This window comes from Lepidochelys kempii, chromosome 11 (assembly GCF_965140265.1).
Source record: "Lepidochelys kempii isolate rLepKem1 chromosome 11, rLepKem1.hap2, whole genome shotgun sequence".
Classification (NCBI taxonomy): Eukaryota; Metazoa; Chordata; order Testudines; family Cheloniidae; genus Lepidochelys; species Lepidochelys kempii.
Window position 1 is genome coordinate 72,330,633 of NC_133266.1, and position 13,392 is coordinate 72,344,024.

The following is a 13,392-nucleotide window of genomic DNA, read 5'->3' on the forward strand; positions in this document are numbered from 1 at the left end:
TTCTAAATGACCGCAAGGAATGATGGTCCAGGTTTGCAGAAAACCTCCAGCTTGCTGGCAAAAGGTCCACCACCCTGGAGAGAAATAGAGAACAAACAGACTGACAGAGGAAACAACCATGTTCTGTCCTGACCAGCATAACACTGTAACAGGAGCGGCAGACAGCCCAACAGGAAAGGCAGGAAAGGCAGAGAGTGTATCTGGAAATTCAGCACCTTGGGGACCAGGAGCAAAAGAGAGCAGACCAAGAGCAGCAGCATCAGTGCAAGAGAGAAGGTCAGGGAGTGTCAGGAGCAGCTTCAGATGGAGAAACTGCACAAATAGAACGGTAGTCTGGCTGCCATTGCCTCCAGCAAGAGGTCACTTGATCCTTGCAGGCTCTGGGAGCGAAAGCCCAACAGACATCGCATGTGTCCAACAGACATGCTTCTCTCAAGCAGAGATGGTGGGCATATGACTTGAGACTACCCTGGGACTGGAGACACACTGTTTCAGGGATGCAGCAACACTGACCTGGATGGATCCAGAAGGCAATTTAACTAGGGCAAAAGAAAGGACAAAGGGCAAGAGAAAGATTCTGGAAGCTCGTGGCGCAGATGTGTGGGAATATGCAAAGGCCATCTCAAAGAGTAACCTCATGCTTCGGGGCTTAAACCAATCTTGGGGACAGCTTATCCTTACCATGGGGTTTCTTACACCTTCCTTGTAGCATCTAGTGCTGGCCACTTACACCCTTGAGTCTGATCCAATCCAGAAAATCCTGTGACTTGAAGTGAAATCAACAGACCAAAAGGGAAGTCCTTGTGTACTGGAAATAGTTGATGCTATGCAGAATCTCAAATAGTTTTGATAAGGAGCTCAGGTACTGAAACGAAGACATGAACAACTCCAAAGCAGTCTAGAAGTGATAAGTAAAGGATACTGGAGACCAAAAACAGGGGGAATGGGAAACAAACTGTCTAAAACTGGGTTGTGGCTCTAAAGCATACCATCACATTTGAGGCCCCAAAGATGAGGAGGTAGGATTACAGCAACAGGTAGAAGAGTTTTCAGTGTCTCTCTCTTCTGCTATTGGTGTTGCGGCTAAGTTTCTATTTAAAGCTGAATTTTGCTTCCTCTCCAAAACCTACCAAAAAAAGTCAGATCAGCATGCAAACAGGTAAGTCTGGGGCCACAGTGGAGTTTGTGGAGAAAATCTGAAGTTATTTTGACCAAGGTGAGTGTAGCTTTACTGAGGGCTCTACTTCCTAGAAAGCTTCAGGGTGATCAACCTTTGGATTGCAAGCATGGTAAATATTGGTCTGACAGCCAAGAGGACTCATCAGCTTGGCAGTGCTAGTACCTAGGAGAAGCTTATGAGGAGAGGCTGAAGGAACTGGGATTGTTTAGCCTGCAGAAGAGAAGAATGAGGGGGGATTTGATAGCTGCTTTCAACTACCTGAAAGGGGGTTCCAAAGAGGATGGATCTAGACTGTTCTCAGTGGTAGCAGATGACAGAACAAGGAGTAATGGTCTCAAGTTGCAGTGGGGGAGATTTAGGTTGGATATTAGGAAAAACTTTTTCACTAGGAGGGTGGTGAAACACTGGAATGCATTACCTAGGGAGGTGGTGGAATCTCCTTAGAGGTTTTTAAGGTCAGGCTTGACAAAGCCCTGGCTGGGATGGTTTACTTGGGAATTGGTCCTGCTTTGAGCAGGGGGCTGGACTAGATGACCTCCTGAGGTCTCTTCCCACCCTGATATTCTATGATAAGCTTCTTCACCAGGTACAGAGGAAATTATAGAACTGGAGGGTGGGCAGGTATGGCTCTCCTCTCTCCTCCATGCCATTGGAGGCAGTGAGGAAGCATGGGTATTGAATGGGGAGGTAGCTGACAGGCAGACATCCTTTATGGCATTCCCCCCTCCATTCCTAGCACAAGCCTCCTTTTTCCCCTGCCTCCAACCCCGCATCTCCTCTTGCTCAAGGGCTGCCCCACTGTCTTCCATAGAATCATAGAAATCAGGGCTGAAAGGGACCTCAGAAGGTCATCTAGTCCAACCCCCTGCTCAAAGCAGGACCAATCTCCAACTAAATCATCCCAGCCAGGGCTTTGTCAAGCCTGACCTTAAAAACCTCTAAGGAAGGAGATTCCACTATTTCCCTAGGTAACCCATTCCAGTGCTTCATTGTTGCAGGGTCCTGAGCCACCAAGGAAGCAGCACCCAACAATTATTGGAGTGTTAGGCACTGCAAGAAATACTGTTGTTAGTCTCTAAGGTACCACAAGTACTCCTTTTCTTTTTGCCGAAGAGGGTTAGGAACTGCAGGAAATACTGCCTGAAGAGGCCAGAGACACAGAATCCTGCAGCCCCCTTGTTAGTCCACGCCAACTATTTAAATTAGGACATTGTCCCCAAGAGCTGTCCCAAGCAGGAAAGAAGACTCTTTCTTGCTACATACCTCATCTTTGCCCTATCTCACTCCTGACTTCTGATCCCAGCTTAGCTTGACGTTGGTATTCATCTTCTGCCTCACCTTGATCACTAGTCTTGACTCCTGCCTTTGACCCCAGCCCGGTGAAAAGTACCGGCCCAGCTGCTTCTGCCCCAGCCATTGTGCAAAGGGGAGACAAACAGCATCAAAATCTACATGTCACAAGTTGGAGTAACGGGGTGACTTCTGCACCCAGAAATATCTCACTCACAATAAGTAATTCGATGGGCTGGTGATCAACTCCTTTGCAACTAGAAACAGAAAATAAAGTGCCCTGGGGCCTTTCTATGCGTCATGGCTCAGGATCTTAGGCAGTGAATGGCATCTTGCAAAGCTGTGTAAGGTCCCTGCTACATCTTCTCACCTTTTCCACTGCTCCACAGGACAATACAAAACATCAGAATGAGATACAGCTTATGCCTTTTTGGATGTTGAGACTATGATACTCCGGCTTGATTAGCTCAGCCCTGGATCTTCAGATGCCTGTCTTACAGAGCTCTGCTATTTCAGGACCAGCGAGGTTTAAAATGGATACTTGGATGAAGTGGTGATTACCCTCATGGAGCCCAACACAGAAATCAACATATAGAACTTATTCTATTGGCTGGTGCAAAGTCCATGGTTTAACTACCATGTTAAGACAGTGAAACATATCCTTGAGTGACCCCAGCCCAGGAAGGCTTGGTTATGGGTATATAACAGTGTCCAAGCAAAAAGATCAAGTCTCTATAGTATAAAGTTCTTAGCATGTTCAAGAAAAGGAAGTTTTTTGTACAAACGCCAACATCAAATGCTTTCTTGATCATCAACCTTATTCCAGCCCCAGGGAATAGACATGTCCTTGGAACCTCATTCTGCTCTTTACAGCATTACCTAGGTTGAACCCCTGCAGGAGCCGTTAGGTTCTCTATCCAATGGAGTAGGCCTTTCAAGGGCTACAATTTTCATTCTGATTTTTTTTTAATTTGAAATTGGGAGCTCTCTCTAATGAGGCCCCGTATTGTACTTTTAATTCAGATAGGTGGTCCTCATAACTATCATAACATTTATTCCTTAAATAAATCCAAGAAATATTTCTTCTGTTCAGCATTGAAGTCCAGTCTTTAGGAGCACACTGACAATCTCAGGGCAGAGTAGTAGTTTCTCTTGTATTGAGATCTGCTAGATGGCCATTTGTTCACCAAATTCTGAAAACTGGTCATCCAGTCTTAGCCAGCGTCATTTTTTTTTCCCTACCTTTTGGCAGAGTTTTTCTCCATGCGGGATATCCATATTTAAAGAATAATTTTGCTTCCCACTCTTGAAGCACATTGGCACAAAAAATCATTTTAATGGCTCCAAGAATAGGAAAACTTATCCATACTTATCTGAAAATTGCCTTTTTTTCAGGTAATAAGGTCCACAGATCCAGCCCATCCTGTAGTCTAGTGGATTATGCAGAATAGAGATGAAAACTGCCATCTTCCATGCCCTAGGGAAGATAATTCCTCTTCCCAGAAAGCCAGCTAGTGTCATCAGATCTCCATCAGCACAGTGACCCCTCCATCCAAGACCAGAATCTTCATACCTTATACCCTTTCCTTCAGTGCACACTGCAACTCCAAATCAGGACTCCTCTTGATATATGTCAGTAGGATCCTCACTGACCTTAGGAGCCTTTGCTGCTCAATGACAGATCACAGGAGGGGTTAAGTGCTATAATGTTTCCAGTTCCTCTTGTCATCTCTACAGGGAATGTGTTACAGCCAGATTGGAATCAACATAGTTCTGCTTTCCCCATTCCTATAGTCTTTTTATTTTAATGCTAGCACTCCTGTAGGGGGCAGATGTTCTTAACTAAGTTTTCAGATTTTCCACTGTTTTGAAAATTCTTGTACTGATGAGGACAAGACAGTGTTGAGTGCATCCAACCATAACTCCACACTACCAGACTTTTGAAAGTAGGGTAATGAGGTATTTTGATAGATTTTGAAAAATGCTTGTAAACTAGGATGGGTACAATGTTATCATGGAAGCTATTTATTAACTGACTCCTGCAGCATCATTTTGTTTTTAAAAAACTCAAAGAGAAACAGAGACTTCACAAAAGTTTCAAGTAAGAGTAATTTTTTTGATCTTCCAACAAGAGAAGCGCTGCTCAATTCCATGCAATTCTCACAAGGGCAGGGGGGCGCGAATCTATTTCAGTCTGAGTTACTTTTTTTTGGTAAGTTACAAATTTCAATTTGTCTTTATAATGCAATCCTGGCTGCAATCTTAGCTAGGGTGTGACTACCCCCTTTCCATAATTACACAGCTTTCTGAAGTACAATAGTCATACACTGATCAAAACTTGCAGTTTAATCCTCCACAATTTCTTGAAAATCCAACCCAGTCTGTCCCAACAGTTAACAAAAACATCCATGCCCTAAGAATCACCTCTGACCTTCCAGACCCCCACATTGTTCATCTTCCAGTTTGTCTAAAACTACCTTTGATAACCAATCTGACCATATCATTCTTTGCCTTGAATCCTTCAACTGGTTCCCCCCCACTTATCCTGTCCATCCCATCAAGTTTCAGCTTCAAAATCCTGCAACACTGCCCCAGGTCTCCACCTCAGATGCATATCATCATGTGTCCCCTGCTTTCCAACAGGGATGCCCAACTTTGCTACCCCATTTGGCTGCTTTTTCAACACTCCCATCTCTACCACTTTTTCTATACTACTGTAATGCCAAAAAACCACATGACTTTTCAGTGCTCTAGGTCTTGCATTTGTTTCCTAGATCTTCGGGGTTTTTTAAAAAAGAAAAAAGCACCTTTCAGGTGTATGTGTGTTCAGGTTACTGCTTTAGTTCACAAACTTTCCCCAAGAAATACTTATACAACAGGGTGTATTCAGATGTTTCAGATTTTGTTTGTACTGTTCATCTGAGACTCAGCTATTCTCAAGCTATTTTGAGTTCAAATATTTTCATGAAGTACTTGATGCAATTGGTTTATTATGCCTTATGTTTTTAACTGCACAAGTTTAACTCCAAGTGACTTGCCGCCATCCCCATTTGGCAAATGGCTGTAGTATATACGTGACATACCAGTAGGGGGAACAGTAAGATGTACTCAGACAAATCTGATAGTCATGCAGTTTTGTTCTGTGTAACTAAACATTGCATATGAAACCTGGAGTTGCCTTCTGCTATTACTCAATTTTACTATACTGCCTCTGTGCTCTATTGTTTAAATTGTATTGAATACTGCTGGTATCACTCAAGTTGTGTACTATTTATAACTTTGCCACAGTACAACAACACATTACCTGTGTATCTAAGATTGTACACAGTTATATGGTGTATTATAGCTGGAAGTGTCCATTGCATTAAAGTTGCCAAGCACTTTCCATTATAACATTGTTTTCAGTTGCTTGCACTGGGCCTCAGTGAGCCTCCTGCAGTATTCTGCAGGGTCTACACAGAGCTACAAAATGCATCTGAGATATGGGCAACATGAGACTCCATCAGCCATCTCCCCCACCACCCCAAATATTTTGGGGCCAGACACAGAACGATGACGATAAAAGGAGTATTGAACTGCCCCATTCCCTAGAATGCCATCCATCTTGTGCACTGATGGAGGCAGGTGACACATGGGGAAAAAGGTATGACAGCATGAAATTGGAGACTACTGTAACACATACACAGAGGAGCAGAATTAAGGTTGAATGGGATACCTTCACTCTGGCAGTTCCTGACTTGAGTGCATTTTTAAAAAGTTAACATTCTTGTAATGTACTTTTAAAAAGTGGAACTGGACATTATCTCTGGGACCTGTAGCACCAGGGCTTCATTCAGGAAGTTTCTGCTTACATAATTTTAAGAACTATGGAAGACAGAAATCTCAACCCTATGCTGTTCTGTAGCAATTTTCAAGATGTGCATGTTTAAAATGAAATTGGTCTGTGAGAGTTTTAAGCTCTAAAGGTTTATTGTGATCATGTTTTTCGTCCAAGATATCCCAGCTCAAAAGCAAGCAGGCATTTCTCACCCATGTATGCACAGCAGCATATACTGAAATGGCTACAATACAACTTGTTTGGAAATGGATTTTAAATGTACAAAAATCACACAATGGCCATAGAGGCTTGTGCACATGCCATATTTATGCTTCCCTACCTCAGCCACAATCTTTAAAGTTTAGTTTTTAAGACAGAGTGACAGCACTCACCCCATCCCCACTCAAAAACAGCTAAAGGGATTTTACTCAAGCTTCCAAAGACAATTTACTAGAAACAGAAGAATGGAAAACTTCAACCCAAAAAGATAACTTTCTGAAACACACATAGAAATCAGAAAACACAGGCCCTAAATGGAAACAGGGGTTTGCAAGCCTTAAGCCTAATGGCCAATGCATATGAGCGATATAAATTTGAGCATTATTTGTCTTTGTAGTGAGTCATCTCCACACAAGCTCTCCTGTAGAGTGCACGCACCAACCAGTTTGAGCTTATAAAAAGTCACTGATAAAAAACCTTGGAAAAATATCCACCATGCACAGGAAGTTCTTAGGTTCCAATCCTGCAATTCATTAAGAATGGACAGCCTTCAGGGAAGCTCTGAGTGGGCAAAGCAGCCCACCCTCACGCAATGGTCTGCAGGTTCTGGGCCACAATATATAATTCCTAAACTTACTTCTCTTGGTTGTTTATGCGTATGGTATCTAGTCTAAGACAGAGAAAGAATTTTTCACAATAGATTTCAGTCTCTTAATTCAACAGCAAAGTGAATCAGTTTTCGTTTTTAAATTAAGATTTACATTTTATTTTTAACCTGTAAGTTTTAATTATTTTTAAAATTACCCATTCCTGACCGTTTGTTAACATTAGTACGTATTGTTTAGAGGGTACACCAGTTCGTTTAGTCTAAACTTAAAGGACTCACAATGCAAGTGTGATTCTTAATGTCCTAACAGACTGCACCAACCCCAGTAGGTAAACTAATAAACACAACCTGCAAAAGGAGAGAACAGGCAGCAAGAAAACTGGAAGGAACGAGGGGGACCTTGAGAGAAAGGCGAGCAAGCATCAGCAGGACTGTAGACCACAATCTTAGGGGCTGTTTGTCTTGGAGATCGAAGGGCAGAGGAAAAGGAGAGTGGTGCAGGGATTTTACTGTTCTTGGCAGAGAGAAATGAGACCTCTAATTCAAAGAGAGACATAGAAACACATTAAAAACACCATATGTCTATTGAAAAAAAGAACAGAGTAGTGAGTATGAATGTTCAATACCCTTAGAGAAAGAAGAAAAGCTGTCTCTTGAACAATGGTAACATATCTCACATGCTTTGTTAAATACATCAATTTCATAATCTTGTCATCTTAACAGTCTACTTTTATGTTTCCCCTCTAAAATTTTGAAGTCTCTAGATGAACAGCTTAGACTTGAATAGTTATTACATTAAACTGCTGTTAAACAAAAATCATTTCATAGTAATAAATGTACCAATATTTTTCTCAAATGTTTTCAAATATAATTTCATAATTGCACTTTCCACATTGCTTGCTAGCCATTAATCCAGTAAAACAAGTCTTTTAAGCATACAGTGCATTTTCCTGAAGTACTTAATTGGTATTTTGAATTAATAAACCCCAACATTAAACAAATGTTGTAAATAAATGTACAAGTGTACATCATTTCCTAGATAGTATCTAAAAGTAACTGTGATGCTTTTCTTTGAAGGAAGTACGCATCAAAGATGAAAAAAAGTTATTTTAAATACCTAAAAGTCTGTTTTACTGTCGTTTTAAACAGCTAAAATGTGATCCTTTATTCTGGTACTGAATATTCATTTTCATATTCATATTCATTCTCTTCATATTCATTTCCATTTTGGCCAAAGCCAAGCAAAGTGGAGTCCTGCGGAGCCACACCACAATTGTGTCTCCTTTATACAATCACCCACAGCCGCTCACTGCAGCCAGGTGGGGTGAACTTGAATTGTACTTTGGCATCCTTTAGTTTTGATCAGGTGTCACATCCCATCCCAAACTAAGCAAGCCACTTACACAGAACTTTTAACTGCTAACAATTCAGAGTAAAAATAAAGGCATTGCCAGAAACATACAAGTCTGTATCATTTGCTTGATAAACAGCTCTCATTTTCACTTTCAGCATCCACTGCAATTTTGTTTTCCTATGATTTAATATACTTTGTTTCCAATATTAAAGACTTCCAGACAGCTACTTCTGAACCAGTTTAAATTTGGCATGCTCAGTTTTTGTAATCCTTCAGAAGCAATGCAAGGGAGGCTCAGCCGCTCTTCCCTAGCAAGGCCAAGAGAAGCAACAGACTGCTTTGCTAGTGATACTGCGGGTATGATCAAGAGGGATACGACAGAAGGAAAACCAAGGAAAGAAGGGGAGAAACACTAAAAAGCAGAGGATGAAAATGGCACACCATAAGGCCCTGCACCTAGAGTACAGTTTTTGGTCCCAGATAACCATAAACAGGTACGAACATTTGCTTGCATTTACAGTGGAGTAACTACTATTAACTGGTTTCAGAGTAGCAGCCGTGTTAGTCTGTATCTGCAAAAAGAAAAGGAGTACTTGTGGCACCTTAGAGACTAACAAATTTATTTGTGCATACGAAAGCTTATGCTCAAATAAATTGGTTAGTCTCTACGATGCCACAAGTACTCCTGTGGATACAGACTAACACGGCTGCTACTCTGAATCCTCTCTAACATGCTCCTTCTGCTTGTCACAGTATCTATACCACACTTATCACTATAACCTGAGTGCCTGCTGAAAGCATGGTAGGACTAATGGAAAGAACATTCACTAGATACAGAGGAAGATGCATCCAGCCCTCCTGAGCAGGAAAGAATGTCACCTCCACCTGAGACAGGGGAAACTGAGATACAATAATATACTTCCAAAAAAGAATGGAAAGGAAGATATATGTACATTCTGTTGCTGCTTTTTTTAAAAGAAAAATAGGTCTGGTGCCTTTTGCTTCTTTGTGAAAAACTAGAGCCTGATGTTTTTATCAAAAAAAGGTGTCTTCCTACTTCTAACAGTATTAGAAATTAGACTGTCTAGTATGATGGTGATGAGAACTAGAGAGTAGGAGTAAGACCTGATCTACACTTAAAAGTTTTACTGGCACTGCGTTCTCAGGTTTGTGATTTTTTGTTGGGGTTTTTTTGGCCAACAAAACTATACTAGTTAGAGCTATAGCGTAGGTACAGGTATATGAGACCACACTCAGTTTAGGTTGTTTGGTTTTGACATTTTCAATATGCTAGTATGGCTAAAGTGGCTTAAATTCAGGCTTAAGTGATGTCATGATAGGCAACAAGAGAGTGTCAAATGAGCTAGGAAGAGGGCAAGATTTTTATTCTGCCTGTTTACAAATCCTTTTCTTTTGCTAACATACAACGTGAATGTCTAACTGGCATCTTGTATAAATGAAGGCTCCCAGCAACAGACACCTCCTCCGTCCCTCTAGTCCTGCAGCAAAACTAGCCGTGGCAGGCCCGAGATTCCTAAACGGCAGGGACTTGCCTGCTTGTCTCATACCGCCCTCCCTCGCCGCCTTGCCCCAGCAGAAAGCGGCAGCCACGGGCCTAAGCCCGGGCACCTCCCTGCAGGGAGAGGGGCGTAGGACGAGCCCAGCGGGAGGGGACCCTAATAACCCGCGGCTCCTGACCTCTCGTCTCGGGGCCGGTCTCGGCGGGGCCGCTGGGGGCCAGTCTCTGCCCGGCGCACATGGACTTCAGCATCTGGAACACGGCCAGCGGCGCCACGTTCATCCGCAGCAGGTCCAGCAGGAGCCTGCGGGGAGGGCGCAGCGTCAGCAGCTCGCTCAGCCTGCGCGCGCGCCCGCCGCCCCCCCTCCCCCCCGCGCGCGCGCGCGCGCGCGCCCGCCGCACACCTGAACACTTCCGGGTCGAGGCCGATCCCCGCCGCCTGCGCCAGCTCCAACAGCTCCGCCTCCTCCGCCGTGGGCAGCTTCCGCCGGGACCGCACCGAGGCCCCCACTTTGCTCAGGGCCGCATCGAGCCCCGAGTCCACCCCGCCACCGGCCAGGCCCTGGTCAGACATTCCCGGCACAGCCAGGCACGGGCCGGAAACGCGCTCACCCAGCGCCGGCGTCCGGAGCCGGACAACGCACACCCCGCTTCCTGTTCAACTGGGCATGCGCGCTGTCGGAGCCCTCCCTGCGGCGTGGCCTGGCAGCAAGGCGCGCGTGCGCCCTAGGGGAGGCGGCCGGGGCGGGGTGGAGCCGTCCTGCGGCGGCGGGGTCTCCGCGGGGCCGGCTCCCTGCCAAGGCGGCTGCTCGGTGCCGCGTAGGCTACGGAGAGCGGCCCCCATGGGCCCCCCCAGGCTGCGTGCCTAGTGTGTAGGGAAGGCGGTGCCCGCTGCAGGTGAAGTCCTGGCTGGGGGGCCCGCTCTGAGGGCAGCACTGTCCCCGGGGGGGCAGCACACCGGGTAGCACCGCTGCTCTCCCGCCGCCCCGCCCCGCCCCGCCCCGCCCCGCCGGCGGAAAACAGGGACCCACTAAGTTACAAAGAGGCCAGGAGGCCTCGTGGCACCTTAGAGACTAACCAATTTATTAGAGCCTGAGCTTTCTGTGGGCTACAGCCCACTTCATCGGCTGCATAGAAGGGAACATCTAGAGGAAGATATATATACATACAGAGAACATGGAAAGGTGAAGTTGCGCACCAACTCTCAGAGGCTAATTAGTTAAGATGAGCTATTATCAGCAGGAGGAAAAAAAACCTTTTGTAGTGATAATCAAGATGGCACTTTTTGGACAGTTGGCAAGAAGGTGTCAGGATACTTAACATGGGGAAATAGATTCAATGTATGTAATGACCCAGCCACTCCCAGTCTCTATTCAAGCCCAAGTTATGGGTTATCTAGGTTGCAAATTAATTCCAGTTCAGCAGTTTCTCATTGGAGTCTGTTTTTGAAGCTTTTCAGTTGCAAAATTGCCACCTTTAAGTCTGTTACTGAGTGACCAGAGAGGTTGAAGTGTTCTCATACTGGTTTTTGGAATGTTATGATTCCTGATGTCAGATTTGTGTTCATTTATTCTTTTGCATAGAGACTGTCCGGTTTGGCCAATGTACATGGCAGAGGGGCATTGCTGGCACATGATGGCATGTATCACATTGGTAGATGTGCCGGTGAACGACCCCCTGATGGTGTGGCTGATGTGATTAGGTCCTTTGATGGTGTCACTTGAATAGATATGTGGACAGAGTGGGCATCGGGCTTTGTTGCAAGCATAGGTTCCTGTGTTAGTGTTTTTGGTGTGTGGTTGCTGGTGAGTATTTGCTTCAGTTTGGGGGGCTGGCTGTAAGCGAGGACTGGTTTGTCTCCAAAGATCTGTGAGAGTGAGGGATCGTCTGTCAGGATAGGTTGTAGATCTTTGATGATGCACTGGAGAGGGAATTTGTCACAATATGTGAGTTGGGCCCAGAAAAAGAAAAAAAAAACCACACTCCCAAATGCTGTCTGTACGTCATAAAAGACGCCATTTCCTAGACCTTGTCTCTTAACATCTGCTCAGTCTGGCTGGTTTAATACAATACCATGAGAAAAGATCATTTATAGATCAGCTTTCCTTCATGCTGGTCTGTTAGTGCAGCATTAATATTTTCAAACAAACAGGATACAGACTTAGTTTACCGATTTTGTGTTTGTATTTGTAATTTTTTTAAAAAAGTAAGGGATAAGTAGTCTCTTTCACACATTCCAGTAAAATAAGAGGGATACTGCATCATCTACTATAGGAATGCCATAATGCATAGCTGTGGAAATAGAGTTTCAAGAAATTAAGGCTTAAAAAACATTTACAGTAACCTGTCAAATAGAATACAGAACACATAGTGCTTGCTTCGCCAGGATTCTGTAGTTATAATTGCATAACTTAACAACCAGGGTTGGGGGCAGGCAAGCACCTGGGACGCCAGGCTCAGCGTCCTTTTTTTGTTGCCACAAACGGGAAAATAGAATGTTTGAAGTAAAATGTTTCAGGTATTCTATCTGTGGATTCATTTTTCACTAATCTCATGGAACCTTGCAAACTTTCTGAGAAATATATTTTCCTTGAACCTCCTAGAATGTTGTCAGCCATGCCATTGCAGTTATATAAGGGGCGGGATGTCACAGGTCAGTCGGTGAGATATAAGAACGAAGTGAAGTGAGCCCAGCTGTGATATTGTGAACCTTGTTTTATTGTGAAATTGTGAAAGTGTACTTGTGTTTTAAGACTTGAAGACTGTAAGTATTGACTAATAAAGGACATATCTAATGAGACGCCAGAGATATCTATCAAACCTCTATCTATGCAACAATATAAAAGAAATACTGTTTTTGTATTACCTTAGTAAACTTCTGGCAGACAGGAAAACGCTCTTGAAAAATAGTATGTACTTTCACGGGACGCTGACACATGGGGAATGTTCGGCCGTCAATGATAAAGACCTCAATGTCAAATTGGACAAAATCCATCACATTTTGCAACACAGGAAACACTCTCCACTCCAAGATCTCCAATTCATTCATGATGCAGAGCTGAAGGATGCTTTTCCAGTGTATGGATAGCTTTGAAGGTTCTGCTCACGCTGCCAATCACAGCAATTATGCATGCAAATTGTTCATCAAAGTTGTGAAATGGGCTACAAATGTAATAAAAAAATAAGGTATTAAAAAGTTTTAAGAAATGGAGGGGGTGGTGCCAAAAATACTCCTCAGGTGGGGTGCCATTTGGTCCAGGGCTGGCCCTGTTAGCAACTTCTATGTTCACTAAAAATATAAAGCAATAATATATAAACAAGTGCAAAAACTATGGCATAAAGGGTATACATTTTGGACTTGGACATACATTATCTGCTATTAAACAGTCTACACAAAATAATAATT

The 13,392-nt window shown here is 43.8% G+C and overlaps 1 protein-coding gene across 4 annotated transcripts in view; it reads right to left on the minus strand.

Moving 5' to 3' along the window:
- The window catches only part of LOC140895912 (mitotic-spindle organizing protein 2B-like), a 29,719-nt gene extending 19,046 nt beyond the window's left edge, over nucleotides 1–10,673 (minus strand). Inside the window, exons 1-3 of one of the 4 annotated variants that reach the window (XM_073306813.1) lie at nucleotides 10,391–10,671; nucleotides 10,166–10,290; nucleotides 7,513–7,650 (exon numbers count right to left, since the gene is read on the minus strand). In XM_073306813.1, coding sequence (XP_073162914.1) covers nucleotides 7,513–7,650; nucleotides 10,166–10,290; nucleotides 10,391–10,560 — 433 coding nt within the window. In that variant the 5' untranslated portion in view covers nucleotides 10,561–10,671. Of the gene's footprint in view, nucleotides 1–7,447; nucleotides 7,651–10,165; nucleotides 10,291–10,390 lie in introns of those variants that run through there. The other 3 variants (XM_073306812.1, XM_073306815.1, XM_073306816.1) reach the window with 3 other exon arrangements.
- Between the last annotated feature and the right edge of the window lie 2,719 nt (nucleotides 10,674–13,392).